Source organism: Phlebotomus papatasi, chromosome 2 (assembly GCF_024763615.1).
Source record: "Phlebotomus papatasi isolate M1 chromosome 2, Ppap_2.1, whole genome shotgun sequence".
NCBI classification, from domain to species: domain Eukaryota; kingdom Metazoa; phylum Arthropoda; class Insecta; order Diptera; family Psychodidae; genus Phlebotomus; species Phlebotomus papatasi.
This window is the reverse complement of record NC_077223.1, coordinates 37,463,094-37,484,615: the sequence shown is the minus strand read 5'-3', so window position 1 is coordinate 37,484,615 and position 21,522 is coordinate 37,463,094. Positions and strand designations below refer to the sequence as shown.

The window sequence follows — 21,522 nt, the reverse complement described above, 5'->3', positions numbered from 1 at the left end:
AGCAAAGATTAATCGAAAAGGAGGGCGATTAATTTCTCGATTAATCGTCGTGTAAGTTGGATGGATTGCAGCTAAAAAGTTTTTAGCTAAATCCATTTTGTCAGCAATTTTCTGGAATTTACATCATAATTCTGTGTGAAAATCTTTCAGTATAGTTTTATGCATGTAGTCTGTGATACATTGCATAGGAATTGCTGGGTGAGGCAGTGAAAAGTGCTCGTGTGAAAAGTGATGGCTGAAGGGAATTGCGTTGTATAATTTTTCTTTGGTGATTTTGCTACTTGAAAATTCGCCAATTTTCTGAAAAAATCATAGTGTGCATTGAGAAACAGAGGTAAATTTTCCTTCGTAATGCATTGGAATATGCATGGGGCTTGGATTGTGGGGTATTTGGGGGATTTTTGTGTTTTGGACGCTTAGGGTTTGTCCGCCTATCGCGGGGGCAAGAGACTCTCTCAAAGCAAAATCGGCCTGAAGGAAAATTTTTGTAAAACGTCACCTTCAAGCCACACGCCAGAGAGCTGCAATATAAGTGCCTAAAATGGGTGTCGCAATTTTCTAATAATAATATTTTTAACATAACGCGGATTCACGGGATGGGCAGAGCGGTGAAAGGGGTTGGTGATATTGCGAAGAGAATATAATAAGCATTTTATCAGTGACGTTGATAAAATGGGGAACAATAAAAAATTTCCACGACAGTCTCAGTTTTATTGGATGCCTAATTTTCCATTGAAATCGTTCCCAGGGTAAAAAAAAAATGTTGACACCACAGTCTACGCCTCAATACGACATCATTGTGGAGACTCTGACGGGGTCAGAGTTGAAAGTGACCGTAACTGAGAAGGATACCATCGGCTACATCAAGTCCCGGATACAGAAGTATGAAGGTAAGCAAAGTACAAAATCATCCGGCAATATTACACCGTCTCCTGGACACGGTTATTGTTGAACCCACATCCCAGGATTTCCAAGTAATATTAACCTTCGTGTTGTCATCGTAACGAAGAGATCCTCAACCGTATCTACGCCAGAAAACCAGAGCTAAAAGATTTTTCTTTGCAAAGAAGAAGAAAAAACAGTCTAATTTTAGAAATATGTCATAGCACTTGATACGTGCAAAATTTCATTTTTTCTCTCTCCTCCTGAGAGTCTAGACGTAGCAAAAAAATTGCCATACCCTCTCAGAATGTCAGTGATAAAGCAGGTCATAAACCCAGATAAGCTTGTGGTAGGTGAGATTCTGAATGAGCAAATTCAATTGGGAGTATCGTATTTGACAGTTCCAAATTTTGGAAGAGTTAGGGTAAGTGTGCCAAATTCCGGCCAGCTTCCAATTCCGGCCACATTTTTTGTTCTTCGTATTACCATGAATTTTTAGTATTTGCATACTCTAGAGATTATACAATGAAAAAGAATAACAAAAAATGTAGCTTCGACAAACGAGATGACGTGAAAAAGATATTGGAAGAATTCCCAAAGGGCAAGGAACTATGAGAATGAAGATGGCCGAAATAGGGCACCAAAGCTATGTCTATATTTTTATTCATTTTAAAATGTATTAAGAATTATTTTAAAGTAAATTAAGACGGTAAACTCTTTACAAGTTTCCAAGCAACACTCTTACAAAAGAAAGAATAAAAAAAAAACCATTTTGAATTTAAAATATTACATTTCAAACTTGAGACTTTAACGCTTGCATGCAACTATGCCGAAATTTGGCACACTTACCCTATGTCCTAAACACACTTACGGCTTAAGCCAAGAGACGGCTTAACCTAATTAAAATCAAAATATTGATCAGACTACATTTCCATCAGTTTATGATTAATTCGTCTCTTGGCATAAGCCGAGAAATGGCTTAGTAAGTGAGAAAGTGAAGGAAATTTAGTCAAAGCATTATTTGATTATCTCTAAACACTAGAAGTGCTAGGAGTAATTAAAAAAAATACTTTTTAAAGAAAATTTCCTCTGTAATTCCGGGTAGAAACGTCAAAATTTTTTAAAAGAAGAAGGCCATTTTTGACGAAAATTCCTTCGAGTGGGTGGACGCCTTTAGGAATAAAATCAATCCTCACATTAATGTTCCCATTAATACCTTCCTATAACACATATTCAGTTGGAATTTAAAGTAAGATTTTTACTTTAAATTTAGTAAAGAGAAAGGTAATTTTAGTCAAAAATTGCCTTTAAAAAAAAATCTGACGTTTCTGCCTACAAGGATAGGGGAAACATTCTTTAAAAAGGCATTTTTAAAGAAATTTCTCATAGTGTGTAGAGGCCAGGCAGAAAGTCAGAATTTAAAAAAAAGGGTGGCAAAGCTTCCCAGGCTTTGCAAAATGCTCGAACTCGTCACTTAAGATGCTATACCGCAAAAGTATTTTCGCATAATTTATCGTTTATTGGTTCTCAACCGATTTGAACCGATTCATCACTCAAAAGATCCCCCAAACTAGTTTTAAAAGTAATAGGATTGATTTTCAGATAAAATTTTTTTATCGGTTATGAACCGGTTCATTACCGATGCAAAACTGATTGGAACCGGTTCATTTTTGTCGGAAATTCCAAGACCTTTCCAACGACCCCAAACATGACCCCATTTGCTTGATAAGTACGCTCTCTATTAACTTTTTAACTTTTGACCTTGAAAAACCGTTATTAGGAATGATTCAACCGTATTTTCGAATATTACGAAATGTTCGCCTGGGTAATTTCTAAAACATATCTAAAAATGAAAGAATCCCACGACACGTTTTCGAGCAATCCCAAAAAAACATAGTTCTGGTGGGAAAAGGGGAGTGGCGGGGGGAAAATGAAGGGCATGTCAACGATCATTGGGTCGACTTATGGGGGGTCCCCCGAAAGTCCGAAGTCTCTATCTCTAACCGTTTGGGCTCTAGAGCTGATGACGGCCGGACGGACAAACGAACAAACAGCGTGACGACATTTCTCAGAAATCGTCTAAAACGTGAAGATTTGTTGAGAAAAGTGATCTCCGGGGGATGGGAGGTGGAAATTTTGGGGGTGAAAAAATCTAGGAATTATACATAACTGCTCTCTCCGTGGAGTTCGAGCAGTAAAAGGCAATTTTTGACGAAAACAGCTTCTAGTGTGTAGACACCATTAAGGAAAAGAACGCTTTCCAAAATATGTTTATGCGTTTCCGGTACAACGAAAACCGGTCGAAAAAAATTCTGTCAGATTATCAGATTTGGCAAAGTATTCTCAAAAACTCAGGCATAGAGGCATAATGTAAAATGTGATTAAAGGGACGCAAATTAAAAATATATCGTAATACAATTATTAAAAACGACCTTCGTGTAAAATCAGAAAATGTGAAAATTAATTCATTCTGGAAACCTCAAATCATCAGAGGGATAATGATTGAAATCCCAGTTGCATCCGTCAGCTGGCTGAAACAAATCCACTGGCGTACCCCGCAGATTCTTGAGCACGTGCAAAGATTATTTTAAGTTATAAAGGATTCGTTACAAAAGGTTCTGAATTTGCGGGGTGAGGAAGTGGATTTCTCTCTGCCACTAAAGAACTCACAAGTGCGACTGCGATTTCAATAATTTATCCTCAGATTACTAAGATTTTTTCACGTAAATCCAAGACAAAACCAGTTCAAAGGTACCTCATTTTCAAAGGTGCCCCACATCCTCCTATTTGAAAAAGGCGAATTCCTATGATGTCATGAAACTTAGTCCTTTTTATTTCATTTCTAACGGAAAATACCTGTTCTCTTAAATCAAAATAAAATCGTATAAATGTGAAAAAATCTTACTCCAACGCCTCGCACTTTCAAATCAAGAACGATTTTCGAGGAAAGAAAAAAATTATTGAAAAACAAAAAAAAGCAACATCGGATTTAGAACTGTCTCAATGGCTTGGAAAGAAGAAAGAGATTTTATGCGACGAAAGATTAGCAAAATCTCACTGGACTAAAATTCTGGGGAGGGAGGGGACTTTAATTGGAGGTTTCTAATCAAAATCTCCCCATTTACGTGCTTTCTAATGACCTCTACACATTAGAGAAATTTATGTCCATATTGAAGAGTTTCTCATGCACAAGCTTAGCTAATTTGCTTCAATATGGACATAATTTTTTCTAGTTTGTAGATGTCATAGGGGTCCGGTGTGGTTTTGTCTAATGAAATATTTTAAAAAGGGATTTTACGCACCGTGTGTTTCAATTCGAAACGTTTCGATATGATATAGAAAATCCGTCATACTTTCTGTTTTAGCCGAGGCGCACTTGGGAATATTATGACAGTTATAACAGAACGTGGAGAAAAGTTATGACAGGCACGAACCACTAAGAGAAATTTCGTAAGACTCATCGGTGTATAGAGTAGTCCACTGGGGTGCACTTCGAAACAAACCCATTTAGAAGCAGTCTAAGAGCCCCAAATAGATTCATTCTGATCCTCGGAATTATTTAGCCAGTAAAATTAGGCGATAAAGGATCAAATAGAAAAAAATTGTATAAAGGGCCTCTTTCCGTGATACTATACTGAGAAAAAAACGGCGGTGCCTATCTTTTTTTCCTCATAACTTTAACACTTTTTAGGTGTAAAAATATATCAACATTTTTTAATGTTAATTTTACACCTTTTTAAGGGTAAAATTAACATGAAAAAGGGTCACTTTAACCCCTAATACACCAAAAAAGGGTAATATTTACACCGATTTCGGTTCAATATTGCAGGGTAAAATAATCATTTCCGGAATGTTATTTTAACTTTTTCGGATTTCCCTTAGTGCAAGATTTCAGTGTATAATAGTTTGGGCTAAACCATTGCTGCCATTACAGGTTAAATATTCCCAAGGATTAGCCTAAGTCTATTTAGGGCTTAAGGAACTAAACCTAAAATATGAATATTCTATCACCAGTATTTCCAATATTAATATGTTTAAAAATAATGACCAAAGCGGTAGTTACATTTCATCACTGAGAGAAATCCGAATATATTATTGATCCGAAATCGGTGTAAATATGACTCTTTTTAGGTGTATTATGGGTTAAAGTTACCCTTCTTTCATGTTGATTTTACCCTTAAAAGGTGTAAAATTAACATGAAAAAATGGTGATATATTTTTACACCGAAAAAGTGTTAGTTATGACGAAAAAATGTTAATCGCAGGCTCTTTTTTTTCTCAGTGATGATATTAGTTAGTTACATTTTTCGTGATCAGAGAGGTGTGAATAATACTTTGATAAGGTTTCAGTTCGATCCAACGACATGAAATTTCATGACAATAATAAGACGTGCTATTATTAATAAATATTTCACGCTGTATTATCAGTAAAATCCGCACATTCTCTTTGCTTTCCCAATAAGCACCCGGAGATATATTTTAGAATAATTATGTGGATGAATAAAATGAGAGAGCGTCAGTTGGAGAAATTGAATTAGGAATGTCTTCAGTCAGTGGTAGAAATTAACGCGTAGATTTGGAATTATGCAATAAATTAAAACTTGGAACATTCTGAGCTGAATGAATGAGCAAAGCGGGAGAAGCCACGGTCTTTATTATAAAACTTAACTAGCATTTGCATACAATTTCATTGTTAAATGCTGTTGTCACTTGTAGGTATTCCAGTTGGGCATCAGCACTTGCTCTACAATCACAATGAATTGAGCGACACGACGGAAATGAAGGATATACCGTTGGTAAAGGGGTCTCGGTTAAAATTGGTTCTTGGCCTCAAAGGTGGACCTGTTTCTGCACGTCGTGTCGTCACTCTTCCTGACTATGAGAATTGGTTTGATTTAAGTGACGTCCTCAATACATCTAGGCAAGTGTCTACTTGTTCATTTACAATTTCTTATCAATTTTATAATTAACTTTGCAATAAATAATATATTTTTCTGCAGGCAAGAACCTCTCACAATTTCAACGCCTGGTGTTAAGGTTCTGGTTTATAAGGATTGCAAGAAGAATATTCATCGTTTGATGAAATTTCGCACAGGAAAGAATTTACTAACAAAAGGTTCGGAAGAACATACAGAAGCTGCTACAAATGAGTCACAAAATGACCAATGGCTGAATGATAATATTAATACTCTGGAGGTAAGTGAATTATTAATTACAAATTTCTGATAAGATTATTTAGGCTTTCCTTGGGATTAAAGTAAGGGGGGTTTATTGAACTGGGAAAAGGTTCTATAGGTTAAATTTATTGATTAAGCACTGATAAATTTGTGGTAGCTGTGATCTAGTCTCTTGCTTTATTCGATTGAATATTAAATTGAAAGATTTGGTGGCCATAAGTTGTAGAATGTTGATAAGATTCGTTAAAAAAATCGACGCCCAATTTGTGCAAAATCTTAGAAAATAAATGCAAGAAAGTAAGTTTAGTAAAAAGAAAAGAAAAAATATTAAATATTAAATCATTGTAGTGTAGAACTCAAATATTCAACATCATAATAGAAGTTTTACAAAGGGAAAAATAAAGATGATTAATTTTTTCCACTACTAAGATTTTTAATTAACAAAAATAATTTACTGTCAAATTCGTATTTATTAACTTTTAAGCACAAATAATTATTTAATATTATAAAATATTTTAATATTTCATCGTATTCTGTGATTTGATTAAACCTTGAAAAAATTTAATAATATTTAAAGAGCTCTAACCAATTGAAGAACGCCATAACACTAAAATATATTGTGAAAATTAAAAATAACATGTTATTTTTTAAATATTTTCCACGCGGAATTAATATATTTCATTAAATTTTATTGGTTCTATCGCTTACACTGCTTGACTAGAGCTTTGAAAACTTTAAATACTTCGAAAGCTTTTAAGTTCAAGCAAGTCAATTAGGAAACGCAATGGGACTAACCGTATTATAAGGCCCTGTAGGGGGAATTCTGTAATTTTCGTGGCACTGTCAGGCGTGAGTTCGATACCTGACAATGCCATTCGAGCTTTTCTTGTCATATCATATGAGTTCGAAAATGCAATTCATTGATTTTTTAATGAAATACATTTACTTGATAATTTTATGAAAATACAGTACGTCTTTGTTGATTTGTTTAACTAAATTTATTGTCATTTGAATTGCCAGAAATCTCAAATATGTAACTTCTGACAATGCCACGTGATCTGAAATGGCAATTTCACGGCTACAGAATCGCATTTTCGAAAAAGCTCTCCTAAGATTCGAACCCAATTTGTCAAATGGCATTGCTAGAGCGTTACAGAATTGCCTTTCTGGAGGGGAATTCTGTAACGCTCTGTATGGTTTGTCTGTATTTGTCATATGGCAATGCCATATGACAAATTGGGTTTGAATCTCAGGAGAGCTTTTTCGAAAATGCGATTCTGTAGCCATGGCATTGCCATTTCAGCTTACGTAACATTATCAGAAGTCACATATTTGAGATTTCTGGCAATTCAAATGACAATAAATGTTGTTCAACAAATCAACTTCATCAAATTTTTAATGAAAGGCATTTCATTAAAAAATCAGTGAATTGCATTTTCGAACTCATATGATATGACAAAAAAAGCTCGATTGGCATTGTCAGATTTCGAACTCACGCGTGACAATGCCACGAAAATTACAGAATTCCCTTTCTGGACACACTTATTATTTAAGCTGAGAGACGGCTTAACCTAATTAATCAAAATAATCATTAGATTACATTTCCATCAGTTTCTTGATTAAGCCGTCTCTCGGTTCATGATCAGAACCTATCGGACTACCTTTAAAACATATTCCAAAAAAAAATTTTAAAAAAAATCTAGGAGCCGTTTTACATCAATTACGAGTACTCAATTGATGTCAGTCAATTGATGTAATAGGGTGAAGGCTCATAATTTGGTCCAGTCTGCTTATAAGCATCGATGTTCCAAGTTTGAAGTGCGATATTTTCGATACTAATTGACTTTTTTGTTAGTCTCTTTTCAGAAGGATTGTTTAGAAACTTAGCAAGCTATTTATCGTCTTATTTTTGCTAAAATTAGTTTTAATACGTTTAAAAATTAATTGATATGTAGAGGTGAATTTGACTCTTATTTTGGACAACTTGGCTGTAAATATGGACAGCTAATCCGCCTCAAAAGGATGCCCATTATTCTTCATTTCATGAACCAATCTTACCAAGTCCTCTTCCTGTTCATGTAAGGGAAACGTAGAATGTCACAAGAAGTCCGGAAACTTTCCATATCATTCATTAAAGTGAATTGACTTCGGTACTCCAAGTACGTGCGGATTCGCTCATTCCCTGGCCTTTCCGGGAGCCTTTCAAGGCATTTCTCGCTATATCTCTTTCGTAGAGATGATGCTCCTATGTTTCTCCAGGCATTTGTCCAACCTAGTCATCACAAAAGCTAAAACTTCACGCAATTTCGAGAGAAAAACACCTGTCCAAAATAAGGAATATCACCTCACTGGTAAATGTCTTAAAAAATTTCCCATTTTTCACACGGGGAATCAGTGGCGCAATAGGCAAGACCGTTGGCTCTTGGGCGGATCGATTCCCTGGCTCGATTCACTGTTGTGAGTTCGAGTCCCGCCCGGTGCAAAGATCTGAATGTTAAGAAAAAGACATTTTCACTGTGATATAACGTAATAAAAATGCACCGCCTCGCCCAACAACTCCGGGAGCATGGAAGAAGCATTCACCACACTACGGGAAGGCGCTCCTGGGCGGTCTACAATGGACTTCGCAAATTCTTCCAACACGGGATATGACATTGTAAAAATGATTACCTTGTAATAAATATCTCGATACGATTAATAATAATACACGAAAAATCTAATTCACAAGGCAAATCTCACTTCAGGTCAAATTTACAAATCACCACTAACGTGAATCAACACAATATTCAATGGATATTTAATAATATCACTCAAAAAAAAACGAAGAAACATTGTTAGTATAGTAGACTCTCTCAAATTCGGGCATTTGGGACCGAAATGTCACCCGAATTAGAGAGAAATTCGGGCGTCAAACTATTTGAAATGCAACGATTTTTTGTTCATTTGCATAGTCACATTAAGTTTACGTACTCGAATTTATTGTAAATATCATGAAAACCCCTTAATAATGCAAAAACACATCAGAACTAAGACAAACCATGGCAAATTTGAGCATATTTGCTTCTTTAGATAATCTTAATCAAACTCGAAAAATGTCAACAAACCTTTTTCAAATTTAACTGCTGGCCGAATTAAAAAGTAGCCCGATCTTAAAAGAGCCGAATTAGCGAGAGTCTACCGTACTTCACCACAACTAAATAAGACTGAAGTAAACACAAAGTTGTCATATTTCTCGTAAGCAATTGCTCACACTGAATTTTCAACAAAGCAATTTCAACTCAAATCATATTCAAAATTTAACGTATTTAGTGTTAAAATCATCCAAAAAGAACAAATATTTAGATAGAATTCATTATTCATTATTTTAATCAATTAATTTTTAGTGTCCAATTTTATCCTCAAAGTGTCCAAAATAAGAAACTGGACAAAATTATGAGCCTATCTCCTAGGTCTTAAATTTAGCTTTAAGGGGAAACAACCATATCAAAAGAGAGTGATATTTTAAGGTATTTCCATAGTAAAAAAAAATGTAAATACTTTGCAGAAAATGCATCAATTGCGTACGAAGTTGGAATGGAAGAAGCGCAATAAAACACCAAAATCCTCTGGCACAAATCATAGTAAAAGCACTGAGAGTCGGTCGATGGAGATGATTTCATGTTCGCATTCAAAATGCAACATTGAGACGGAAATTGGTAGGAAACTCCGTCGTTTGGGATTTATGTCAAAGGCAAGAGCACCAGTTGTCACTGATATTGTTACCACAATGGAAAACTCTCTAAAGGCTGATAGTAGTGGCGGTAGTAGTCGCATGGGAAATAAAATGGATGGCGATGGAGGAAAGAATTGGTGTCAAAGTAATGAAAAGATAAACAACAATAATTCTTATTTTTTCAATCATCGACACTCACAAGGGTCACTAAAAGTGGCTCAGCCACTGGTGAATGTCAATTATTTCAATGTTGGTGGCAGAAGCAAAAGTGCCAAACCACCTACAACAGCCATTGGGGAATTTAGTAAGATGAAAATTCGTGAGAATATTCGGAGAAATCGATCATTCAAAACTATTAATACGGAAAGTGACATGGTAATTGAGGAAAATCAAGTTCATGGCAGTTCTAAGTGCTTGGATAGTGTACTACGACGACCGAGTAATGCGAGGAGTCGAGAGGAGCAGCAAATAGCTGAACAGACAAAGGTGCAGGAATTTGAAAAATTTATTGAGCAATTTAGCAAATCACGCATAACATCGCTGTCGGATCCGTGTGGAGAGCGTGGTGTTGGGAAGTGTGAGAAGGAGAAGAAGCTCAATAAGAGGAGTATATTATCAAAACATTTATCAACAGCTAGTTTCGAAAATAAGCTTTTTGTTGAGCATCAACATACATTTGCCATAAATAATCATGGTGAATCCAGAGCTTCATGTTCAAGTGACTTTCAACTTGACACAACCAATGCAGATACAGCATATCGAGTTTTTAAGCTACCCTCGGAAAATGGTAAGTTTCAATGATTTTCTTTTTTTGTATCTAAAGTTTTTCTTTAAGTAGATTGTTCGTTCAATCTAGTTCAGAGCCATTAAGAATTGAAAATTCTTTCAAAGAAATGTAATAATAGATGGAACTTTTTTTTTAATTGAAACACTTCAAATTTGAGAAAGAATTGCACAAAAGTAGGACACCCTGGAATCGAAAGCAAAATAAATCCAGGGATTTTTCTTTACATATGCTTTACAAAGTGCTCAAACCCATTACATTCATTTTACGTTCTAAGAATGAGTTACACGACTATTGTTTTCATTACCGGTTCACGACCGATTTGTGTAAAAGTAGTATCGATTTACGTCAAAAAAATCGAAATGATACATTTGAATTTCGCATAAAAAATACCGATAATATACAGGTTCATTAACGGTTTATAACAAAGTTTTATCGATTCTGGCTTCCAGGTATTCCAATACCTTTCAAAAAAAAATCCATAATTACTTTAATCGGCTGAGAAATAGGCTAACTAGGGCTAATTAGTCTTTACGTTTAAAAATCCACCAAAAGAAATTATTCAAGGTTATTTTCGTATTTGACTTTGGCAACTTTTAAAACGTATCCAGATTTTCGGATAAAAATGAGTTATTGGTTTATAATCGATTCATTTCCAGTTGAAGAAAAAAAATTGAATACCGATCCTGATTTATCAGGGTTTCCTGGACCCTTCCAACGAATGAACCCAAAATTTCCTAAATCGATTGAAAAGTAAGTCAATACAATTGATTTTTGGATTAAAAATCAATTTATCGGCCAATTGCCAAAATTCAAGACTTTTTTAAATCAATGCTATTTTTTTGAAAATTACTTTTCATTTAATTTTAATGAATTTAATTTAATTTAATTAGAATATTGAATCTGAAATCAAAATTTTGCCAAAAATATTGCCTGATAAGAAAGAAATTATAGAAAAATTACCCCATCTGACTAAGCTTTAGATCTCGGGTTCAAAATCCTGAAAGCCAAAATCATGAAAAGGACAAAATCATGACAGCAAAACTTCCGAAAGTTAAAATTCTGAAAAGATCAAACTCCAGAAATGCCAAAATTCCGAGACCAAAATCCGGATAACTAAAATCCCAAAAACGAATTTTCGAAACGGTCAAAATCCTAAAACGCCAAGAATCCCGAACGCAAAAATCCGGAAAAGGCCCAAAATCATTTTAAAAAAATCCCGAAAGCTAAATTTCCGAAAGGTCAAAACCCCGAACGCAAATATTCGATAAACCAAAATCCCTAATGGGCCAACATCCGGAATGGGTCAAAATCTTGAAAAGTCAAAATCCCACAAGTGAAAATCCCAGAAAGCTGAATTTTGCATGTTACAGCTGGGGCTAAGAGGTTTCGATAAAAAAAATTAAGCCAGTCTAACTCTCCTAAGCTTGACCTAAGGTAGAAATGGTCAAAAAATGGATTTTTAAAATGACTGCCTCGTATTCTAATTCTTAAAATATAATTTCACTTTGTGTTTAGTAAAGTTCTCGTTAAATGCTACAACTCTTCTGAATACTCCAACTTTATTTGATTTAATCAAATATTTCGAAACCTAAATGGTGCTTTTCCACCAAAGTGTCCAAATTAACAACCAAGTTGTCCAAAATTCGAGTTAAATTCACCTCTTTATATCAATTAATTGTTCAACGTATTAAGTCTAATTTTAGTAAAAACAAAGACAATAAACCCTTGCCAAGATTCTAAACAATCCTTCTGAAGAGAGAGTAACAAAAAAAGTCAATTATTATTGAAAATATCGCATTTCAAAGTTGGAACATTGATGCTTATATGCACCCTGCCTAGATCAGCTTATAGAGGTGCGATTCCTTCATTGCAAATTTGGATTGTGGCAAACTCAAACGATATTTATACATAAATAATGAAAATTTCATTATATAATTCTTAAAGGAATGAAAAAAAAATTGAATGAGAAATCTCAATATTTCATCGTGATAGAATCTCCATATTATCCCTGAACATGGAGGATAGTTCATACACAAGATACTTGCAAATAACAAAAACATTCTCTGAAACCATTCCTTAATCCCTAGTTTTTCCCCAAACGTACGACTTATTTCGGAACGGAGGGAGTAATTAATTTTATTTCATATCAAAAATAATGGTTTTCCAAAAGTTGGTCATTTTTGAAAAATCAAAGTTTGTTGCCTCATTTAAAAAACTAATTCAAAATAGTCAAAACATGCAACCAACTTTATGTAAACCGGTTACATTTTGAGTTTATGTCATTTGAGAGGTAAATGGTGGATTTGTACATTTTTAAAGTTAACTCTTTCGTCTCTTTTGGGACTGTAGTACCCAAAGAAGCATATGAATATTCTATGAAAACAATGTTTTTTAATTATTCAGAACTGATAAAAATCCGATTCTTGTGGATGATTACAAACTATAAGGATGTCCAAATGTAAGATATTTTTTATAAGACCTCAATTAATTCCTGAAAAATTGTGAAATTGGCTTGCAGCATATGCTGCGGTCCGGAAAGAGTTAAGCGACGCCGATTCATTCCAACAGTATCTCTGGACAATTTCCCACCTTTTACCTTTTTGTAATTTGCCATTTGTAATCTAAATTATAATTATCAAAATTAGATTATTTCTTATTATTTATCATCATTTTTATATACATATATTTACCATTCTCAACTTTAGAAATGTACAAATCCACCATTTGACTCTCAAATGACATAAACTCAAAATGTAACCGGTTTACATAAAGTTGGTTGTAAGTTTTGACCATTTTGAATTACTTTTTAAAAGAGGCAACAAACTTTTGATTTTTCAAAAATGACCAACTTTTGGAAAACAATTATTTTTGATATGAAATAAAACTATTTAATTTTTTTGGAAAATATAAATAATATCTACGGATTACAGGGAACTCATCTGCAAAAAGAAAAATTTGAAAAAGTATTTTTTTTTCTATCAGTTTTTTCACTTGTTTACTCAAACATGCATTGGGCAACAAACTATTGACACCCACTGTATATATTTCGACTCCTTACCCTCCAACGAGTCGTATTTTGGAAATCTGAAGTTTCGAATTTTTTGGCATCACGCTGTTTGTCCGCGTGTCCGTCCAACTGTCATCATCTCTAGAGGCCAAACGGTTAGAGATAGCGACTTGGGACCTTCGGGGGACCCCTCTATAAGTCGATTATTCCCCTACCCCTCCCCTTCCCCACCAAAACCATATTTTATGGGATTGCTCGAAAACGCGTCGTGCGAATTTTTTTTATTTTTGGATATGTTTTATAGACTACCCAGGCGAATATGTCGTCCTTAGACGAAAATACCGTTGAATCATTCCTAATAACGGGTTTTCAAGGTCAAAGGTTAAAAAGTCCCTAGAGAGCGCATTTATCAAGCAAATGGGGTCATGTTTGGGGTCGTTTGAAAGGTCTTGGAATTTCCGACAAAACTGAACCTGTTCCAATCGGTTTTGAATCGGTAATGAGCTAGTTCATAACCGATAAATAATTTTTATACGAAATTCATTTTAATTACTTCTGAGGTGTATTTTGGGAAATATTTTGAGTGGTTTATGAATCGATTCAAATCGGTTGTGAACCGGTAATGAACCGGTTATTTTACCGATAAGTAATTTTTGTTAGAATATAATTTTTATTGTCCTTTAAACTATTTTGTGGAATTGAGTGATTTATGAATCGATTCAAATCGGTTGAGTACCTGTAAATGGTAAATGATGCAAAAGTACTTTTGAGGTATAGCATCTAAGTCACGAGTTTGAGCATTTCGCAAAGCCTGGGACGCCTGGGACGATTTGCCACCCCTTTTATATACATATGGCAATTTGCCGCTGCATTATTAATAATAATTATTATTTATTAGGGTAAGTGTGCCAAATTTCGGCATAGCTCAAATTTGAAATGTAATATCTTTAATAGAAATTGATTTTATTCATTCCTTCTACTTTAGGAGTGTTGCCTATAACCTTGTAGACAGTTTATCGTGCTTATTTACTCTAAAATCATTTTTAATACATTTTAAAATGAATAAAATTGTAGACATAGCTTTGGTGCCTTATTTCGGCCACCTTCATTCTCATAGTTCCTTGCCCTTCGGGAATTCTTCCAATGTCTTTTTCACGTCAATTTGTTTGTCGAAGCTACATTTTTTGTTATTCTTTTGCATTGTATAATCTCTAGAGTATGTAAAAACTAAAAAATCATAGAAATTCGAGGAACAAAAAAGGTTGTCGGAATTGCAAGCTGGCCGGAATTTGGCACACTTACAGCGTTATCACACTTGCACATTAAAATTTTAATGTGATTCACATTAATTGTCGCTTGTGAGCGTCCAAATATGTTATTTGTGTCTTTGAGTCACTTTATATTTGGAGTTTTTCTATTTATTGATAAAGAAGTAGACTTGGCCTGCAAAAATAAGTCTAAATTTACCTAAATCATAAATATTTTTCACATTAAAAAATTAATGAGAAAATCGCATTAATTTTTCGCATTAATGCTATAAATCAATTTATATCAAATTTTGCGGGCCAAGTCTTCCTTTTTATCAACAAATAGATTAAATTTTGAATATAAAATGATTCAAACACACAAATTACACATTTGGACTCTCACCAGCGACAATTAATGTGAATCATATTAAAATTTTAATGTGCAAGTGTGATAGCACAGTTACCCTATCCCTAAAATTCAACTCAATTGAATTTGCCTGCATACATTCAAATGTCGTCTAAAAAGAATCTTAGCAAAAGATAAGCAGGAAATACCTCATACTTCTTTCTTTTTTTTTTGTGTGTGTCCCACCAGGAAATAATTATGAACTACCTAAATTGCTTATACGTGAGGATTCCCCGGTGGAATCATTTCACTCATCTGATTCCCAATTGGAGACTCTGGCTCTGCGTGGTGAATCCCCCAAGACTGTTTTGGATTCTTTTGCAAAGATTGAGAGTGACGATGGCAGTGGGGCTGATCCCAAGGTGTCATCATCAACTGAATCAATACTGCAATTGTATGATTCACCATCAAGTACGAAGAATTCACGACAGGAATTACTGAATGTGTTGGATAGTGGTGGCGGTGGCGGAGGTGGTGGCGGTGGTGGTGGTGATGTAGGTGGTAAAGGTGCCGTTTGCAAAAAGTCATCGAGTGATATAGGACTGAGTAATTTAGAATTGAATTTTTTGAATGATGATCCAGCCGATGGAGCTGAATGTGATGGTGCTGCTGGTGCGTGTTTGCAAATTGGGAGGAAGGATTTGGATGATGATGATGGGTTGATGAAGATGGGGGGAGGAGGAGGAGGAGGAGATTGCTGGAAGACAGGATCACCATTGGATTTTGACAAACAATCTCCACAGTCGAGTACATCGTTTAATTTTATGAGTAGTGGTGATATATCACCAAATGACGATGATGATGATGTTTTCAATAGTTGCGAAATGTTGCATCATGGTGGAACGGGTGGGAAGTCAAAGTCTGTGGAGATGAATGAGTTCAGGATGATGTTTGGGAGTAGTCCGACATTGCTCAATAATTACAGTGGCGGCGGCGGCGGCGGCGGGGGTATTGGTGGGGTGACGTCAAGTGGGACGGCTGGTTCGCGTTTGAATGGGATATCGGCAGCGTCACCCTTTATGTACCGTCGACATCCAGCTGATACTTGCCTGTCGAGCAGTACGTCGGATTTGGAATGTCTGCCGGGCAGGGTGAAGGGAGAAAGTGTAACGGGTGGTGCTAAGGGTGGAAGGGAATTGCCGTCTCTGCTGAGGCATCGAAATAATGAACATTTGGATTATATGAGGAGCTATGAGAACCTCGATCGAACAAAGATTGTACGATTGAGGAATGACAAAGTGACAGCTGTCAATGGTGGCGGGGGTGGTGAGAGGGATTGGAGGGTGTTTGATGGTAGCAATAGTGATCATATGTCCCATGAACATCTCCCTGGGCAAGATCCAACGGATGATTTTTCTGCCTTTGCCCGATTAAACTACCATCATCATCATCATCATCATGATCATCATCATCATCATCATGGTATTGGTGGTAGTGGTAGTAGTAGTAATGGTGATTTCCCAGTTTCCTTTCCGTCCAATGAAAGTCTTTTCAATATCAATTTTGACACATTTGAGGATGATGTGATAGAAATTGATACACTTGGGATGTTTGATGGTGCACAAGGCAATAATAATGGACTGATTTTGCCAGAAATTAATGATGCTCAAGTGAAATTTGCCACATCAACGGCAACAGCATCATCATCATCAACAACAACAATTTCCGGTAAAAAGTGCCACAGTAATAATGTTGATTGTATTGTGGGGACCATGGCAAAGACCACGGAAATTGATGATGTTGATGATGCTGCCATAGTAGGAGGTGTTGTGAAGAAGGGCAAAAAATTGCGTTGTGCTGAGTGTAAGAAGAAATTGGGACTGATAATGGTGATGAGGTGTCACTGTGAAAAGGTATTTTGTCCGCAGCATCGCTATGCTGAAGCTCACAATTGTTCGTACAATTTTAAGCAGGAAGGACGAAAGATTCTTGCACGAGAAAATCCACTTGTTGTGGCACAAAAGTTACCTAAAATTTAAAAAAAAAATACAAGAAAGCAAAAAAAATATTGCCTATTGTTGATTTCTCGCTTTTTTTCTTATTTACTCTTTTATTTTTTTTTTATCATGTACATTATATAAAACTATTATTTTTTATTGCCTTTTAGAGCATTGAATTTTTTTTTGGTGATTATTCTTACAAAAAAAAAACAAACATTTAGGATTGAAAATCCTTTTACATAATATTTTATTAATGTTCTTTTTCTCGTTTTTTTTACAATATTCACTACAATGATTATAAAAAGAAAAGTATACAGGGGAAAGTAATCTCTCTTCGAACATTCATGCCTTCGAATAATGTGATTTTTTTTTTTATTTTTCTTAACCCTTTAAGGACTAGAAGCTTTCCGCTCAGCGAAATTCAACGAAATCAAGTTTCCCTCGATATTTTAGCCTAAATAAGAGATTTACGGTTCAAAAGAAATTTTCCCATCCCTAGGAGTCCTGGAAAACTATGGGTCATATATGACCCAATCGTCCTTAAAGGTAAAAAAACAGAAAATTTTCCAGACGACTAGTTTACTCGTTTGCTCTGTTATTTTTGAAAGATAAATAACTTGAATATATTTGTAATAATAAAAGCAATATTTAGAGTACAAGTAAAAATTAAAACGATCAAAAATTTATTTTAAAAAATCTCATTCAATTTTTGGTCTCAAAGACTCTTGAAGACTTGTACGCAAAAACAATAATTTTTATGAAAAAATGTATTATTGTTTACTTCATTTTTAATTTTTTGATATTCATCGAAACAATTGCGAGTACTGGTAACACGGAGATAAATGTCGCATGCCTCACAAATACAATTGGTCTTATAATCCTTTTTTCTGATAGCACCATGTGCACCTCAGTTTTCTTTGAAACATGTTTGATGGTAATGGGTAGGTGCAATGTTGCTTGTCTCTGGGAATTTCAGACGTACAGTTGCACATTGCTGTGGATCTGGGAGTTCTTCCGGAGTTGATGCTTTTTCGATGAAGACTTTAAAGTCCACTTCATCCACGTCTTGTTCCAAATATATTATGTCGCTTTCGTTCAAGACAAGATTGTCGGGATCATCGCTATCTTCCGGGCATAATATGTGGATGATTTCGGGTTTATTGATCATGAAATTTTTTTTCTCCATTTTTGAAATCATCTACAAGAGTAAAAAGTTATGAATTTACAACATATACGCAGAATTATCTTATAAATTATCAAAATATTACCTTTTTTTGTCAGTATTGCACTGGGAAATTTCAGCTAATTGATATATCACACAATATTACACGAATAATTAACTATTTTGCGCACCCTTACACAAAAACATGAAACATTCTAACCTCAAATCTTGGAAAATCCACTAGTGACAGATTCAGTGTTTTTTTACCTTTATGGACGATTGGGTCATATATGACCCATGAAAATTATGAAGCTTTCCTGAAAATATTAATAAACTATAATTTTTACTTTGTTGAGAAATATTATCTATAGTTATTATAGTTTCTAGTCCTAAGAGTTCTGACGGAGTTCCTAGTGCCGGGTCCTTCTGTTAGGTCTTCGTGCCTCGCCGTGCTGAGATCGGGGAGCCGCATTCTTCACAATTCCCTCTTTGTTGAGGGAGTTATTCTCTGGAATGAACTTCCTAGAGAAGAGAAACGGCAGCTTATCCAAACCTTTTTGGCGCCGTAGTCTTGCTTTCTTAATTTGATTTTTTTCTCGTTTTCTGGTCAGGAAGAATTTTTTCTCTTTAATGATGCAGATCGCTTATACAACCTGAGAATTAGTTTTCCACCGTTTTACTCTGGAGTAGGTTGGTCACCAACACTTAGACGCCGGTGGGCGCAAAAGAATACTTCCTGACCACATTTATTTATTTGTTTATTATTTATATGTATCTCTGGAATTTTTTTTGTGTATTAAGCTTTCAAGAGTGCAAGCTCAAAAGCTTTGAATAAATTGAAATTGAAAAAATTGAATTAAGAGGTTTTTGCTTAAAAAAATTAGAAATATTAAAAATATTAAAATTCAAGCATCAACGTAAAAAATTGAAAATTCGTTATTTTTGAGCTCAAATATTTTTTATATAGCAAATAGCTGGAGATTTGCAAAAAATATCCTAGATTCCTACATCTTTCTACTTTGTGATTATGTACAAACATTAGAAAGAAATAACTTTAGGTAGTCAGGAAAAATTATTTTCTTTATGGGTCACAGGTGACCCAATCGTCCTTAAAGGGTTAAAAGAGTTATGCCCCAGACACACTTACGACTTAAGTCGAGAGACGACTTAGTAGAAAATCATGGAAATGATGTCTAACCGTTATTTCGAATATAATTACGCTAAGCTGTCTCTCGGCTAATCCTCAGGTATGTCAAGGCCCTTACTGTGTTATCACACTTGCACATTAAAATTTTAATATGATTCACATTAATTGTCTCTGGTGAGAGTCTAAATGTGTAATTTGTGTGTTTGAATCATTTTATATTCAAAAATTGATCTATTTGTTGATAAAAAGGTAGACTTGGCCCGCAAAATTTGATATAAATTGATTTATAGCATTAATGCGAAAAATTAATGGAATTTTCTCATTAATTTTTCAATGTGAAAAATATTTATGCTTTATGTAAATTTAAACTTATTTTTGCAGGCCAAGTCCACTTCTTTATCAATAAATAGAAAAACCCCAAATATTAAGTGACTCAAAGACACAAATAACATATTTGGACGCTCACAAGCGACAATTAATGTGAATTACATTAAAATTTTAATGTGCAAAGGTGATAACGCCGTACACATTTCTATTAACTATTAGCTTATCATTAATTATTGATAACTACCTGATGATTATGTGTAAATCTCTTACAAAAAATAAAAGAAATTCACATTATTCGAAGGCATGAACGTTCGAAAGGAAAGCACTTTCCCCTTATATATTTTTAATGAAGAAGAAAAAAATGCTCTTGTAGTCAAAATGAGAGATTTACTGAAGAAAAACAAATATATATATAATTATGGGATAGAAAGGTGAAGAAAAAAAAATTGATATCCTATTAACACTGAATAGAGCAAGATAAAAAAAAGAAGAATTATGTAGAGAATATTGCAATATACCTATATATTTATAGTTAGTTGAAAACTATCAAATTATTAAATAACAAAAAAAGAATGGTGTATTTTTTAAAGAGACAAGTGGGTGGATAAAAAAAAAGAAATATGGATATTTTTTTCTCTAGAATTTTGGAGAAATGGTTGAAATTAGCAAAGAGGAAAATAAAGAATAAAAAAAGATTGTAATTTCCGTTTTAATTCGCATCAAATACAATTTGCATATGCTTCTTTCAAGATAATATTTAATACTTCTTTTTTTGTGTTACATATATTTTATTTTTACATTTCAAAGGAAAAAAAAAGGAAATGTCTTCAGCTAATGTAATATGATCTTTGTGTGTAACTAAAAACAAAAGTATCTTCTGCATATTGGTGAAAAGTATGTACTACAAGGAAATTATTGAAAAAAATACATTAAAAAAATAATTTTGAAACTAATCAGTCTTTTAATTTGTCCTCGAAAATTTTAGGTTTTTTTATGGATGCTTTGACGAAGATTTTGGTAGACTTATAGCATCTACACACTAGAGAAATTTAGGTCCATATTGAAGTAAATTCCCTACACTTGTGTAGGAAAAACTCTTCAATATGGACATAAATTTCTCAAGTGTGTAGAGGCCATTAGTCATGGAAAGTCCGAATTGGTAAGTGATGATTGAAAAGAAAATAAAAAATTTTCAATTAAAAAAAAATAGTGAAATATTAACGAAAAAGAAAAAATCAAGAGGGAGATGATACGGGAAATGCTCATAATTTTGTCCAGTTTCTTATTTTGGACACTTTGAGGATAACATTGGACACTAAAAATAAATTGATTAAAATGATGGATTTTTATTCCAATATTTGATGAACAATGAATTCTATCTAAATATTTGTTCTTTTTGGAAGATTTTAACACTAAATACGTTAAAATTTGAATATGATTTGAGTTGAAATTGCTTTGTTGAAAATTCAGTGTGAGCGATTGCTTACGAGAAATATGACAGAACTTCGTGGCTTACTTCAGTCTTATTTAGTTTTGGTGAAGTACTAACAAAGTTTGTTCGCTGTTTTTGAGTGATATTATTGAATATTCATTGAATATTGTGTTGATTCACGTTACTGATGATTTGTACATTTGACCTGAAGTGAGATTTGCCTTGTGAATTATATTTTTCGTGTGAAAAATGGGAAATTTTTTAAGACATTCACCAGTGAGGTGATGATTCTTATT

At 34.2% G+C, this 21,522-nt stretch overlaps 1 protein-coding gene across 1 annotated transcript; it reads left to right on the top strand.

Moving 5' to 3' along the window:
* Positions 1 to 16: 16 nt before the first annotated feature.
* Positions 17 to 20,744, top strand: LOC129804074 (uncharacterized). Its single transcript, XM_055851104.1, has 6 exons — positions 17 to 334; positions 749 to 890; positions 5,599 to 5,803; positions 5,883 to 6,078; positions 9,604 to 10,558; positions 15,408 to 20,744. Exons 2-6 carry the CDS (start codon positions 761 to 763, stop codon positions 17,195 to 17,197), a joined length of 3,276 nt encoding a protein of 1,091 aa, XP_055707079.1. The 5' UTR covers positions 17 to 334; positions 749 to 760; the 3' UTR covers positions 17,198 to 20,744.
* Positions 20,745 to 21,522: the final 778 nt, after the last annotated feature.

Bases quoted from the DNA above. Each gene is read 5' to 3' on its own strand.
- LOC129804074 (XM_055851104.1), top strand. From the start codon at position 761: ATGTTGACACCACAGTCTACGCCTCAATACGACATCATTGTGGAGACT. The intron at 891-5,598 runs GTAAGCAAAGTA...TGTCACTTGTAG, and splicing joins CCGGATACAGAAGTATGAAG to GTATTCCAGTTGGGCATCAG. The intron at 10,559-15,407 runs GTAAGTTTCAAT...GTGTCCCACCAG, and splicing joins TAAGCTACCCTCGGAAAATG to GAAATAATTATGAACTACCT.